The sequence below is a fragment of the Mastigoproctus giganteus genome, chromosome 2 (genome assembly GCF_048544385.1).
Source record: "Mastigoproctus giganteus isolate SK-2022 chromosome 2, ASM4854438v1, whole genome shotgun sequence".
NCBI lineage: Eukaryota > Metazoa > Arthropoda > Arachnida > Uropygi > Thelyphonidae > Mastigoproctus > Mastigoproctus giganteus.
Window position 1 is genome coordinate 32,013,645 of NC_143576.1, and position 16,810 is coordinate 32,030,454.

Genomic DNA, 16,810 nt, shown 5'->3' on the forward strand with positions numbered 1-16,810 from the left:
ACAAGCCCGGGAAAATAAAACTAGAAGAAGAATCTAAAAAGATCAAATGGTATATCGTAGGAATGTCAGAGGCACATTGAACAGAGGAAGGAACACTGGATATGACCGAAGGAAGAATATTTTACTCAGGGAGAAAAGACAACATACACAGTAAAGGAGTTGCTTTCATAATAAAGAAATATCTATTAAATTCAATAATAGAAATTCACCCACACAGATCAAGAATAATAAGTTTAAGAATAAAAGGCAAAGAAAAAGGAACCTTCATAAAAATAATCCAGGTATAAGCCCTAGACTCCTTGCATGATGACACAGAGACAGCTTTGTTCTATTCAGACCTACAAGAAACCATAGATAACACAAACAGAAAAGATATTTTAATAATAATGGGAGACTTTAACGCAAAAGTTGGAGGCTTTTTGACAGACTTCAGTGACATGTAAGGAAAATTCGAGATAGGAGATCGAAATCAGCAAGAAGAACTCTTGAATTTCTGCAAAGAAAACAAACTATTCATTGCCAACTCACTTTTCTACCATAGATCTCGATATAAATATATAAATAAATAACTTCCATCTGGTGATATACATGGACATTACCAGATGGAAATACAAAAAACTGCATCGAATACATTTTAATAAACAACTGGAAATCATCCATTAAAAATGTTAAAACTCTTAGAAATACAGATTTTGACAATGACCATGAACTGCTAGCAGCAAAAATTAAATGGAAATTTAAAAATATGAAGCCAATGAGCAATAGAACAACGCTAAATACATCAAGGTTTGAAGAAGACAAAATAAAGGAAATTTATGGGAAAACACTACAAGAAAAATTAAAAGATATACATGGGAACACATGGGAGAAAACAAAACAGATGACTAAAGCTGCAGTTTTAGAAACCTTTGGAACTAAACCAAAACCAAATAATCCTTGGATTACAGCAGAAATTTTAGATGTATGGATGGAAAAAAGACATATGAAAAACCTCCTAAACAAAGAAAATAGTCAAGAAAAAAAGAGAGAAATATAAAATCCTAAAAAACAAAATAGACAATCTATATAAAGCTGCTAAAAGGAAATGTTTGGAAGATAAAGAAAAGCTGTGCAAAGAGGCAAATAAATGCCATTACTCTAAAACAACTTACCAGGTTATAAAAGAACTCTCTAAAATATACATCCCGAAAACACTGACGATGAAAAATGAAAACAATATAAAAAAGGAAACATGTAAGAAATAAAAAAAAATATGGAAAGAATATTACCAAACCCTGTTCAAAGGGGAAAGAAAAAATGCTCTTACCTTAGATAATAAAAGAAATAAAACACCATCGACAACAAAAGAAAAGTTTAGAAAGCAATTAGCCAAATGAAGAATAACAAGATACCCGAAAAATGATGGTATCCAAGCAGAACTATGGAAATTCAGAGGCCATGCAATGTTAAAACATCTTGCACAATTCTTTAATCTAATTTTATTCACAGGTCATATACCAGAAGACTGGAAAAGTGGAATAATAGTACCTATACACAAAAAAGGTTTGTTTGTTTGTTATTTGGTTTTTAGGAGCATTAGCAACTAAGGCCATATTGCTCCGGGGATATGCAGTGGTCATTCCTTGACCTTTCCGCATCCTCCGTATTTGGTGGTCACGGGCTCGAACCCCGGCCTAATCATGAAGCGTGTGCTACACACTGCTGCTCCTGTTCACAAAAAAAGAGATAAAGAAAATTGCCAGAATTATAGACCTATTAACCATTTTAAACCATATATATAAAATATTTATAAGGATCTTACAAAATAGGATACTTAAAATATATGAAAACACAATAGGGGAAGAACAAGCAGGATTTAGAAAAGACAGATCAACAATAAACATTATTGCAGAAAAATACTGGAATCAGAAGAAACCTCTTTATCTGTGCTTCATCGATTTCAAGCAGGCATTTGACTCTGTAAACAGAAAATTTAATGAAGCAACTACAAAAAATTCCACTTGATCAAGAAATAATCATGTTTGTAAACAATTTCTACAAAAACACAATAGCAGTAGTAAAATTCAACAACCTTAAAACAGAGAAATTTGAAACAGAGAAAGGAGTCATGTAGGGATGCCCTTTATCCCCATATCTATTTAATATCTACCTAGAAGAACTAATGAAAATCAATTAAAGAAAAAAGAGGCACAATAATAAATAGAAAAAATATAAACCACATAAAATATGCAGATCAGATTTTATTGTGATTTTAACAGACACCAAAGAACAACTAAAAGAAATATTAACAAACATCAATAAAACAAACAACAATTATGGAATTAATATTAATATAAATAAAACTAAAGTAATGCAAATCAGAAAAAACATAGAAGACACAAACATAAACATTGAAAATCAACAGAGAGAACAAGTACAAAAATTTGTATACCTGGGCTCACTAATAACTGGAAAACCAAGTAATATTGACCAAATTAATCACAGACTGAACATTGGATGGGCAAACATGGCAAAAAATAATGGCATTTGAAATGAGATGTCTAAGGAAAATCAATATCTAAATAGAGACTCAACCCATACCAAACGGAAGAATAGAATGATGATATTGAAGGATGTGGCAAAGTAAGCAAGCAAACCCTTAGTCATAATTGTGAGAACATCCTTGGACTCAGGGAGGTTCCCTAGGACTGGGGATGAGCAAATCTATCTCGAATTCACAAAGGGGGGATCGAAGGGTGGCAAAAATAATTACAGACCTGTTAGTTTAACTTCTGTTCCAGGAAAAATAATGGAATAACTGGTTAAAGAAGCATTGCAGGATCATTAGGACAAGTAATAATTCAGACACATCATGGGGTTGTTAAGGGGAAGTCTTGTCTGACCAATCTGATTTGATACTATGATGTGGTCACAAAGGAATTGAATGTAAAAAATAATTTTGATATCGTATACATCGTATTGAGGGAAAGCTTTTGATACTGTTGCACATGGAAGACTGCTGTACAAATTGGAGCAGTATAGCTTTAATGGCAAGTTACAATGGATAAATGGATTGGTTGAATGGGACAGGACAGAGAGTGGTAATCAATGGATACTGCTCTTTGTGGACTAAAGTTATTAGTGGAGTCCCCTAGGGTTCAGTTCTGGGCACATTGTTGCTTTGTATATTTATCAATGATTTTAATGAAGATATATCAGGCTTAATGTCCAAGTTTGCAGATGATACAAAGGTTGGCAGGGTTGTTAATGACATTAATGACAGTATGCCACTGCAACAGGATCTAAAAAAGTTGGGCAGATGGGCTGAGAAGTAGCAACTGAAGTTTAACTTTGCATTTTTCATGGGTAGCAGTAACCCCAGAGAAATGTACCAACTGTGTGATACTAAACTCGGGTTAATGAAGAATGAAAAAACCTTGGGGGTGATGGTGCATTCAAATATGAAGTTTTCTCAGCAGTACAGACAGGTTGCCAGAGCAGTTCATGGGGTATTGTCAATGATATACAGGAATTTTTCTAGCATGGTTAAGGAGGTGATTATTCCCTTGTATAAGGTTGACAATACAATTGACATCACGATAATCAGGCCACACCTTCAATACTGCATACAGGTCTGGAGGCCTCATAAAACCTTGAATGGTTTTAGCAGGCTCGGTGCTGATGGGATACTTCCTCTTGCTCAAATTACAAACCTGAGGAGGCATAAATTCAAATTGAGGAAAGACAGTTGTAGAAGAGATGTGTTTTTAGCCAGCAGGTAGTTGATAGCTGGAACAAACTTCTATCTACTGTTGTGGAGGTTGATAGTTTAAATAAATTCAAGGAAGAACTGGACAAACGTTTGGAGCAAATGGATGAGTGAAATGGGAATTATTTTATTTTTTTTTTTTTGCATATTGCTGTATAAGCTTGCTTTCTTGCATCACATGCCTCTACTAATGCTAATGTGTTAAAATCACTTCTACTCTTTTTTTTAAATTTAATTGAGTATTACAGCTCTGATTCATACTATCTAACTCTTTTTTAAAGTAATGGAGAAATCTATTAACTGCCTACTCAAACTATCTAGAAACCTTCCATCTGATCAACGATCGCCAGTACATATTCTGTCAGTGTCAAATCACTGGTGATATTCTGGCTTGTGTTACCCATCTAAGGGCAAACTCAATGGAAAAGTTTGGTGAAACTCATGCATTTGCTCATGACATTTCAAAGGCTTTGATCATGTCTGGCATAAAGGTCTTCTGAATAAGCTCCCATCCAATGGTTTGCCAACTGTTTTTTGTAATTGGGCATCCAGTTTTCTCTCACACCGTTCACTGCATGTGAGTAGATGGCTCTCTGTCTTCTAACTTAGCATTAGCATTAGTAGAGGCATTTGATGCAAGATAGCAAGCTTATGCAGCATCAGCCAAAAAAAAAAAAAAAAAACCCACTTCCACTTCACCCCTCTGTTCGTTCAAAATACCTGTCCAGCTGAGCTTTAAACTTATTTAGGCTATCAACCTCCACCACAAGGGATGGAAGTCTGTTCCACCAACCAACCACCTGCTAGCTAAAGGCAAATTTCCACACGTCTATCCTACATCTGTCTTTCCTCAATTTGAATTTATGCCCTCTCAGGTGATTTTCCTGAGCTAGAGGAAGAATCCTATCAGCATTGAGCATGCTTAAACCATTCAAGGCTTTATACACCTCTATCAGATCACCTCGCTGGTGCCTAGTCTCCAGACACTGTAATTTGCAAAACTTAAGCCTTTCTTCGTAAGAGCACCCCTTTGTTCCATTCACTAATCTTGTTGCCCTTCTCTGTACTCGTTCCAGCAGCTCTACATCCTTCTTGAAATGAGGCCTCCAGACCTGTATACAGTACTCTAGGTGTGGCCTGACCACTGCCTTATACAATGGAATAATCACCTCCTTATCCCTGCTGGAAAAATTCCTGTATATCATTGACAATACTCCATGAGCTACTCTTGCAGCCCGTCTGCACTGCTCAGAGAACTTCATATCTGCCTGCACAACCACTCCCAAGTCCCTTTCATTCTCTACCACTGTCAGTGTAGTACCACAGAGTTGATACATTGCTCTGGGGTTGCTGTTTCCCATGTGTAGTACTTTACATTTGTCAATGTTAAACTTCATTTGCCACCTCTCAGCCCATCTGCTCAACCTTTCCAGATCCTGTTGCAGCAGCATAGTGTCAGTAGTGTCCTTGACAACCCTGCCAACCTTTGTATCATCTGCAAACTTGGACATTAAGCTTGATATATCATCATCAATATCATTTATAAATACAGAAAACAATAATGGACCCAACACTGAGCCCTGAGGGACTCCACTAATAACATTAGTCCACGATGAGCAGAGTCCATTGATTACCACTCTCTGTCTTCTCCCCCTCAACCACCCCTTTATCCATAGCAGCAATTTGCCTCCAATGTCACACTGCTCCAATTTGTGTAGCAGTCTTCCAGGTGCAACAGTATCAAAAGCCTTTCTAAGATCCAAGTATATAATATCAAAGTTATTCCCTGCATCCAGTTCTTTTGTGACTGCATCATAGTATCCAATCAAGTTGGTTAGGCAAGACTTCCCCTTAACAAAACCATGCTGTGTCTGAGCTATAACTGAAGTCTTGTCTAAATGATCCAGCAGTGTTTCTTTAACCAGTGCCTCCATTAATTTTCCTCGAACAGAAGTTAAGCTCACAGGTCTATAATTACTTGTGTCAGCCTTTGATCCTCCTTTGTGAATTGGGGTCACATGTGCACATTTCCAGTCTATGGGTACCTCCCCTGAGTCCAAGGAAGCTCTCATAATTATAGCTAAGGGTTTGCTTACTTCCTTTGCTGCCTCCTTTAATATAACTGGATAGATCCCATCCACCCCGGGTGCCTTTCTTGTGTTTATCTTCAACAGTTTCTCCTCCACTTTACTCCCAGTTATTTCAAGATTCTGTAGCTTACTGCTAGAGTTGAATACACCTCTGGCATTCCCCTTGCTGAATAACTCCTCATGTGTGAATGTCAATGCAAAATATTCATTTAGTTTGTTAGCTACCTGAGCAGGATCATCAACAGTTGACCCATCAATATCAAGTGGACCAATCTGATTCATCCCCTTCCTTCTAGAGTTTACATAAGTAAAGAACTCTTTGCTGTTTTTCTTTGCATCCCTTGCCAAGGATTTCTCATAATCTGCCTGCCTAACCTCCTTTGTAACTTGGTTGCATATCAACTTGTATCTCAAACTATCTAGAAACCTTCCATCTGATCAACGATCGCCAGTACATATTCTGTCAGTGTCAAATCACTGGTGATATTCTGGCTTGTGTTACCCATCTAAGGGCAAACTCAATGGAAAAGTTTGGTGAACTCATGCATTTGCTCATGACATTTCAAAGGCTTTGATCATGTCTGGCATAAAGGTCTTCTGAATAAGCTTCCATCCAATGGTTTGCCAACTGTTTTTTGTAATTGGGCATCCAGATTTCTCTCACACCGTTCACTGCATGTGAGTAGATGGCTCTCTGTCTTCTAACTTCTCCACTAATGCTGGCGTTCCCCAAGGTTCAGTTCTTTCTCCCACTCTTTTCTTATTCTTCTTGTATATTAATGACTTCTTCCATTGACTGGCAATCCTATGCATAGTTTTGCTAATGATAGCACATTGTATTCCACCTTCCAGTTTGAGAAACCTTGCCCTGCAAAAAACAGCTTCAACTTCTCGAATATCCACTACCAATTCCTTAAAGGCTGAATCTCCAGGTAATTCTACAGTGGAACAAAGATAACTTGGTTGATTTCAATTCTTCTAAAACTCAGTCCTGTCTTATATCTCGTAAAAAGATTCATCTGCTCCTATGCTTATCTTCACTGACACTCCTGTTTCTAGGCAAGTTCATGCCTAGATGTTGTAAATAATGCAACCTCTGAATCTAAAAAACTGGGTTTTCTTTTTTGCTCTCTGCATTACTTTTCTTCAAAACAGCTGTTCACGCTGTACAGATCACAAATCCACTCTACCATGGAATATTGTTCCCACATCTGGGGACACAGCCCCACTTTTTACTCTCCAACTTCAAACTCACAGAACCAACTTTTCTTCTTCCTCGTTTATTCACTCAACTTCCGTTTTCTGGAACAACCTTCCTTCATATGTATTTCCTGAAAATTACAATCTGCAGAAGTTCAAGTCTAATGTCAACAAATATCTTCTTTCATCTTCTCAATCTCCAACCCATGCACCGTACTAAGTACAACGGCACCTCCGTAGCCAGGTGGGCAGGAGCAGCAGTGCATAGCACACACTTCTTGATTAGACCCGGGTTCGAGCCCGTGCTCACCAAATACGGAGGATGCGGAAAGGTCAGGGAATGACCACTGCATATCCCCAGAGCAATATGGCCTTAGTCGCTAATGCTCCTAAAACCAAATAACAAACAAACTAAGTACAATAGGTTCTAATACCTCTCGTGTTTGGGGTTTTCATTAAAAAAAAAAAAAAAAAATCAGTTGGTCTCGCTGCACAGAATTTAAAAATGGTCTGAGATCACTGTAGTCACCTTTACAAAATAAAAAAACCTTTCCCTATACCCTTGTTGGTAGTTACATCTCTAAGTAAATCCCACATAAATACACTCTGATCACTGCCACCTAAAAGTTCTTGTATATGCAGATTCTTCATATAGATCATTAAGTATAGACCAATTTACAACTAGATATAGAGTGGGGAAACAGATGGAAAGATCTATGGCAAAGTGGTTCCTGTGGAAAAATACATATAGGTATGGAAAATGGTATCAGCATTAGTAGAGGCATATGATGCAAGAAAGCAAGCATCCTATCTATTCCATAACATAGGGTTGTGCTTATCTAATAAAGATTCAATTATCTGTCCTCTATTATCCATGTGAGAAGAAACTGATAAAGGAGGATTCCCATTAAAATCTCCTAGAAACAACTTGGTAATTGTAATATAAATGCATCGAGTTCTTTAAAAATATACTTCAGATTTGAGAGAAGGCTTACTGAAATTCCTATTGCAATTATAATGGCTACTACTTACAATGACATCTGCAAGGGGAATGGCTAGATGGAAATACTGCCCAATGCAATGTTCCCATCCTGCCTGTGACATGTAAAGTTTTTAATTAGGGCAGATACTTGCAGTGTCAAGTTCATTTCGTAGAATAAAATGCTCATAGGTTCATAACACGTAATAAGGTCATATAATTTGTCTTTGCTGAATCACAGACCTCTACAATTCCAGTGCAAGATATATTGCATTATTGGGTTTTAAAGGAGGAACGATTGTCTGTTTGTATTTTAGAGGCAGTTTGCTTATGACTGTCATTTTTTTTTTTTTTTTTTTTTGCTTTTTCTTTTTTGAGAAAGATGGGGTATACAGTATTCATGTCTTTCTCTGCATCAATCTGTGGAGGAGGTTCTTCCTGGTTACTTATGTCATCTGTGTCCATGTATAATGTATTTTGCAGTTTCTTCCCAATAATTCTGATTCTTTGGGTTTAGACACATTTTGAGGAGTAAATTATATACTGAGCAGTACAAAACCAGGGTATTATTAGCTTGGTCAAATTATTTTTGTTCTTGTACCACTGTAACTTTAGGCCTAACTTGAGAGTTAAGCCCAGTCAGTTAAAGATACATTCAGTATGACTGAAGCATCTGTTTAGATTACTACCAATTGACATTTTTGTGTGGTAACAGCGTATTTATTCTTTGGTATTATCTGAATTCCATCTTGATACATCACTTTATGTTCAACTTTATATTTCTGTATTTTTGTATCAAGTTTCCTAGACTAGGAAAGCAAAACCAAGAGAGGTGCATTATGCCCACAGAAGCGGATGTGGCAACAACTAATAAACAACAACCAAGTTTACAGTTTCACAAGCTTTAGAGTAGGCTGGATGACTGCATAGAAATTTTGTTGTACAGTCTGTTTTTTTGTCAAGGTGAGTCAGTTTGCCCAAAGTGACAAACTGAGTCACCTCGACATGTCTGTGAATGTGTCCGGACTACAAGTTTGGAAAAATTTGGAAAAATGGACAACAGAGAAATGGAACAATTAAAAAAATCAGCTTTCACAGAATTAAGCAAATTGGGGTGCTGAAGATATGATGTTATGAGCTGGGATGAGATTTCCATCCTTTCAGATCATCTGAGATTTCCATCCTTTCAAGATTCATTTTGCATGAATAACTTTTGGATCTTTTAATTCCGAACTATTTTGTCTCCAGTTATATCAATCAGATCCAATTCCACTATGATTCTTTTAGAAGTATTTAAAGAAGTAGAATGTGGGATGCATTCTACAGAAATTTCTCAGAAGGCAGTCAGATTTAGCAAAGACTTTGAATGGATTGATCTTGTGAGTTCCACAGGTAAGTTTCCTCACTGTAATCTTTTTACCAATTTAGCAGCTTCAGCAACATTTTCCAAGTATTTTTGAATTAGGAATGGGGACAACACACAAGCTGATTTATCAGACAATGTATTATATTTTAAGAAAGGAGGAAAAACAGCTAGATAATAGCCTTTCTCATTCTCTTTGGCTGCCATGATCATGTCTGTTTGGGCAACGTGAGCTCAGGGACTCTAGTGGAGGAAAAGTGTTGAAGTCCATAGCTGCTCATTTTAGCCCTGGAAGAGCAGATTTCTTTTCTTAAATTTCCAACCGCACCACAAAGAGGCAGGAGCAGTGCTGCTAGAATGACCAAGCAATATGAAGTTAATCAGTTAGTAATAAAGAAAAAAAAAAAAAAAGAAAGAAAGCCAGTTTTCCTTTCTGAAACTAGCTTATGGTGAAAGAAAGAAAAACTCTGAAAACTAAACAAGAACAAGACCCCAGTTTTGAGAAAATGGCTTTTAAAATTGCACAAAGAGTTGCTTGATCAATATAATAAATAACAACCAGGGCCTTGTAATAATTGCTAATGAGATAATATTTGCAACCTCTAAAAGTTGGACACAAGAATTTTAGGATCCATGTCAATTTGTTCAAGACAATGTATGACAGTTCGGTGCATGATAATTCATTGTATAGAACAATTTGGTGCGTGACAGTTCAGTGTATGAGACAATTTGGCGAAAGACAATTGGTGGCTATGACAATTCAATGAATACAATTTGTTGCATGCACAACAATTTAGTGTATTACACAGAGATCAGAAATTAACAAAATCGATGAAGTAAAAGGTTTAGAAAACGAGAAATTTTGGCAACTTAGAAAGGAGGAATGCAAAAATTTAGAAAAAAAGATAATAATATATTTTTTATCCATTGATTTTGTAAAACAGATTCATGCATCCTTCCCATAGGCAAGTTAGAAAGTGAGTATGTGCCTATTTCAGCATAACTCCATCCATATTGTAACACCTTTAATCCAGATAAGATTATTTATTAATTTTTTTTAACACACCTGTTCAACTGAATCCTGTTTTTCCAGGAGCATGAATTAGTTGAGGGATGGGAAGCTATAAGAAAATTATAGGTGCGGAAACAAGGTTAAAGGAACAGACCATCATATCATCCTTTAGTCAGGAATGTCGAGAACTGCCACAGGCAAAAATGCCTCACTGGGCCAGAGTGCTTTTCCATGTAGGGGACTTGGACTCAAATTCCAATCCCTACACAATCTCCAGGGAAACTTACCCACCTACCTTTAGCCCATCCACACTAAAAACTTTAGCATGGATTGCAAACCAAACATCAGTATTTGCACATTATGCAGCCAGCATCCATTAATGATCTTTGCTTTTGGTTTCTTGACCAACTCCACCCATGTTTTTCCTAAAAAAAATTCAACTTAGAGAAGTAAAGTGCAAACAAGTTTCTTTTGCATCTAAATTTTTAACCTATCCATGGCACTCTTTTAAAAGGTTGTCCTAAAAAAAAAACAAAAGTAAAATGTACATTAAAAAAATGAAGATGTATAGTACACTCCATCAAAAATATAAAATATCGAGAACTGTATCATGATTACTAAATTCACCATTTACAACACAGCACGTTAAAAGTTTGCATTTTCTATCTTGCTCTGCTACACCAAATTCACCCAAAGAATTCACCAAATCATCGTACTCACTGAATTGTCATAGTCACCAACTGTCTTTTACCAAGTTGTCACGTACAGTGAAATATCATTCACCAAATTATCTTCAATCTTCTATACCGAACTGTTATGCACAAAACTGTCGTACAACGAATTTCCTTGCAATGAATTGACATGATCCCAGAACTATATTATCCATTTTAATTTGTAAGAAACATCATGAACACATCCTGACCTTTATATACAAATGAAGTACTGTGTAATATCTTTCATTCCAGATTTCTCCCTAAATACTTTGCAGATCTCCTATCACTGTAAAACCCCTAACTGTCAATCTGTGAAAAGTGCATTATACATACCATTTTTGTCTGAACAATAATGACCTTATATATAATCCTAAAAATATGGTTTAGTATTAGCAAAATAAAGTTGAAATAGATGATTAAGTTCTACATATTTATTCCTGATTTACATGGGAAGCAAATTTTCTTCTATCATAGGCAATCATTCAATTTCTTAAATATTATACAATCTCTTAAATGTATAGGAGAAGAAAATTAACATATGTGCAGTTTCCAAAATTTATTTTAAAAACCAAAGATGAGGAAGCCATAGTGTAGACAAAAAGTTACATATATACATACCTGATGAAGTTACATGTATTTCTGTAAAATGTTACCACAAGAATAATAAAGATAATAAAATTATTGACAATTTAAAAAAATTGCTTTTTTGGCAAGCCAGTAGTATTCCTTAACACTCATGTCTTCTGCAGTAACCCACTTCAAACAATAAATGCCTTTCTACTATTAATATTTTCAATGAAAAACTAGAATTTAAAGTAAATAAGATTAATAGGAAATTCAATGAAAGCATATCACAAAAAAAACCTATGCATCTTTATTATTGCATTGCTATGAAACAGCCATACTATTAATATACCTTAGAAGCATCTGATGCAACTTTAGGTTCTTGACCGGCAGGCTGTCTTTTACCTCCCTGTAAGAAAACAATCAGACTTAATAAATAAATATACACCTGATAAGTGTAAGAGATATGAATGCAAGTGAGAGCAAGCATTTATTCAGAATAATAAAACATATGCAAGAACCAATTTTCTGCTACAGGGTTACGTGGGTTACAGTGGTGGCAAGGGGGAGGGCAGTCTACCTCGGGTGCCAGCCAAAAAGATGGCCTTAAATTTACTGTTGTTAGTTGAACAGTTCTATTTGACACAATTTAATTAAAGATGAGATACTTTGATTTTTATATTAGCTGACTGCACCTTTAATACTTGTGTTTAAATTTCTGGTATGTTATTAGGGCACATAAAACTGGGGATCAAAACAATATTAGGCCTTTACAAACGCATTTAGTCTAACCACATTTTTGGTGAGTGGATTTATGTGAAGTATACAGGCGAGCCTTTGTGTTTCCTAAAACTCATTTTTAATTTTGATTTCTAATTATTTTATGTTTTACATATATTTTCCATTTTTTAATGAACTTCTTTATATAGGTCCCTACATATAAGTACAAAATGAAGTGAAATCGACCCAGCAGATTTCAACAGAGAAAAGCAAAGAAAGCAAGAGAAGTTAATCAAGCAATGTCTGGATCACTGTTGAAGTAGGAAGTATGTTACACCTTCAAAATCTAGTGCAATAGATATTCAGCATGATAAATCAAAAGAATAAGTACAAGAGTCATCTTCTCAAGAGGATCTAACAGAGAAAGAATCTAGAAGATGCTTATGCATCCACTAGTGGAGAAGAATCTAGAAGATACTTATTCATCCACTAGTGGAGAAGAATCTAGTGAAAATACTTTTAGCAGAGAGAAGATTCTGAAAAGGAAGAGGAAGTAAACATATTTTTTAAATATTCTAAATTTGTTTTTTGGCCTATCCCAGTACCAGATAACCTGAGAATTAATTTTATTAAAAAAGGCAATGAATATTTTCAAAATAAGGATGGACCTTCTGACACTGTTGAAAGAGCAAGAGAAAAAATTAAAGGGAAATGTTGACAACTAACAACTTCCTGATTTTATAAGACATTGCCAAACAGAGAAAAAAATATTTTAAGAACATGGATGGTTTATTCGCCATCATCAGGAAATTTATTTTGTTTTTGCTGCAAACTATTTTCTTTGGAGAATAAAGAAATTGAAACATCCAACTTTATTATAGGATTTAAAACTTGGTGGAAATTAAACCCAAAGGTTTCTGACTGAAAACAGTGAACAGCATCTCTCTTGGACTTGGAGAAGTGGAAAACCTTAACGGTTGAAGTTTCAACAAACTATTGCCCACATTCATTATACAGTACTGGATAAAGAAAGAAAGAAAGAAATGGAGAAATGTTTTACATCAGCTTTTAGATGTAATCTAATTTCTGGCTTGTCAGAATCTTGCTTTTCATGGACATGATGAATCCATATTTTCTACAAATAAGGGAAATTTTAGAGAAATGGTAGAGGATATCAAATTATGACCCCATTTGAAAGAGCATATTTTAAGAATTGAATGTTCATCTGATAGGAAAGAACCTTCAAATAGGAAATTATGTGAGAGATAAAAATAGTAGCCGATAATATAAATATCTGAATATCTTGGTATTCTATTTGAGAAGTACACCAGACATATGCCACACTGACCAAATGTGTGAAGTAATTAGATATGTTCCCATTGTAGGTGACAAGGCTGAAGTGAAGGAGTCATTTTTTGACTCCTTCTTCCCTATTGTTGGAAATACCGCTGCCGAAATCACAAAAGACATTTTGAATAATTTAGAAAAGGATGGACTAGATATAAATCTGTGCCATGGTCAAGGCTACGACCAGTGATGAGCTGTGAATATTTTAATAATGGGCTTGCAGTTTTGAGGACTTTTTGATGTGAAACATCCTTGGAGTACCTACCAGGTAAATCTGTTTGGTCATGGAAGTGACGTCACCCATGACATCTGCCAGAAGTGCTTCCCACGCTCACACCACTAGTCTGTGCCAAACACTCACTAGTAGTGTGATTAGAGCACGTGACGCATTTTATGTTATGTGACTGGTACAATATCTCGAGTTCTAACTTTTTAGAATTTTTTAATAGGAAGTATGACATCACAATCATACTTCCTGCAGTTACTACTGCGGTAAGTATGATTGCAACAATACAAATATTTGTCAACAATTTCTTTTTTCATCTTGCATTTTCATTACATTTCATTGTTAGGTGCCCCAAACAGTTCCCTATGTCGTTTCAACTACATGATCAGGTACCTCGATCGTTGCTGTTTTCCAAAGACATTTAGATACATTGCAGTCACAAGTATACATCTCTTACTTTAATTATCATAATCCATTGTGTCCTGACTTCCAGAAATTATGGAAATTTGTGAATGATCAATAAAATATTTACAATACAAAAGCTCTTTTATTTTGTAATCAATACATACAAATCAAAATACCTAAAAGGAACGTGAAGCATCTTTCACAAGAATCCTTTGTGAAGCATCCTTCACATAAATCCATGTACCGTGTATGCCGGGCACACTCGCCATTTTTTTATTCTTTTTTTTACAAATAGGGACATATAATGGATACATTTTTCTCATGATAAAATTTTAATATTGCTAATAAAAAATAACATGAAATATTTCCAATATCACAAATAACATAAAAACATTCTACAATATAAAAACAAATATTACATAAAAACAATTTATCTACTAGTCTACCCTATGATTCTAAAGAAAACAGGTCAGGTTATCCCCTCCACTTTGGGAAGGGGTTCAAGCTCCCACAGGATTCAAGAGTGGGTAACCTGACCTTTTTCACCATTATGGAAATCATTCAATAGGGCATGTGCAACTAAAGCAAGTTATCATCGGGGCAAGTGACCATTAGTGTTCTGAGATTAGGGCAACTGAGACTAAACCAATTGCTAATAGGAAAGCTAAGGATGCCACAAGATGGAAAAAATCAAATCAGAAAAATGAATCAAATTTGATTAGAACTTTCAAAGTTACTCTATTAGATAAAGAAAGTATTTGAACCCGTTATAAAAAGAGAATAGAACAAATGTCAGAAAACATCAAAGAAAGTGAGGGCCCATCAAATGGTCATCACGCAACACAGTGGCAACCCCCAAGACAGAATGTGCTGATCCCACAGGAACTAGTAGTTGTCGGTGACTCTATTGTCAGGGAAACGGGGAACATAGTGTGTAAAAAGGATAGGTGGAACAGGACCAGGGTATGTCTGCCAGGAGCAAAAGTTGATGACGTTGTAGAGCAGATATCATCCATTTTTAAGGGCACAAAATGTGATATTGTTGTACACGTTGGCACTAATAATATTAAGAGTAGGAGACCGGCGGAATTACTTAACAAGCACAGGTCATTGTTGAAAAAAAAAGCCGTGAATTAGGGTTGAATTTGAAAGCGTCTGCAATTCTGCCCAGACACAATAGGAGGGAGTATATGAGAGCCTTGTCGATCAATTCGGCCCTGGAAACATTGTGCAAGGCTCAAGGGGTAGAATTTTTTTCAGCCTGGTCTGTACTTGTTAACAGGAGAGATTGCTTCAACAGTGATGAGATACACTTAAATAGAAAGGGTGCAAGAATATTTGCTGATGCTATCGAGGCAGTGTAAGGTGGATCGGAAAACTGCTAGGTTGGGGGGATACAATGACTAATAGATTAACAGTAGCCGCTGGCAGAGGTGAAAGTGATTCTTGCACTGCTTCTATTGGAATGAGCAGCAGCCTGGTAAACAAGATGCAGGGTATTTCAGAGACTGCTGGGAATCATTGCGGTACAAGTAAACACATAGGCTGTGTTAGGGTAGCTAAGAATAGTAACAGGTGCATGTATACTTGGGTATATACCAATTCTAGGAGTTTGGTAAATAAATTGGATGAATTTGAGGCTGGTCAAAACATTCAAAACATCAAAGGCAGATATTGTTGGGATATCAGAGACGTGGTGTTACACAGATATAAGGAATGCAGAACTGGAATTTGAGGAGTACAATGTGTATAGGAAAGATATACAGGATAGGAAGGGAGGAGGAGTTATGCTATTAGTCAAGAAACAGTTAAAATCCAAGGAAGTGCACCCAGCTGACATCACTGGACAGTGCAGTGTCGAGTCAGTTTGGTGTGACATAAGCACTTGGAGATCAAAATTGAGAGTAGGAGTGTGTTATAGGTCTAATGACTCTGATGAGTATAATAAAAAACTGTACAGGGAAATAGAGTGGGCCAGTAAATCAGAGATTCTTATAATGGGGGAATTTAATTTCATAGATATTGACTGGAATTTGTGGGTTGGTCACTCACACAAGGCTTTTGTGGATTTATTGGATGATTGTTTTCTATATCAGCATGTTCTGGAGGCAACTAGAGGGAGTAATACTCTTGATCTCATTATCAGTAGTGCTTTTTCATGCATTAAGAATCTGCAGATAAAGGACCCACTAGGTGGCAGTGATCACAGTGTGCTGAAGTGGAATTTACTCAAAGAGGTAACTACCATAATGGGTAAAGGGAAGGGTTTTTGTTTTCGTAAAGGTGACTATGGTGGTCTGAGACAGTATTTAAATTCTATACGGTAGGACTAACTATTAATGTTACCAATAACAAATTCAAAATGGGAGGCATTCAAAGAATTCATCATGGAAGCTACTAGGCTTTACATACCAACTAAGAAATATTGTTCATAGTTTAGGCC

General features: G+C 36.0%; 1 protein-coding gene across 2 annotated transcripts in view; it reads right to left on the reverse strand.

Annotated features, from left to right (window-relative positions):
* Positions 1–16,810, reverse strand: part of LOC150089255 (dynein intermediate chain 2, ciliary) — a 317,847-nt gene that overhangs the window by 269,567 nt on the left and 31,470 nt on the right. For both annotated transcript variants that reach the window (XM_090388583.1, XM_090388589.1), the window contains one exon: positions 12,022–12,078. In XM_090388583.1, coding sequence (XP_090244709.1) covers positions 12,022–12,078 — 57 coding nt within the window. The remainder of the gene's footprint in view (positions 1–12,021; positions 12,079–16,810) is intronic.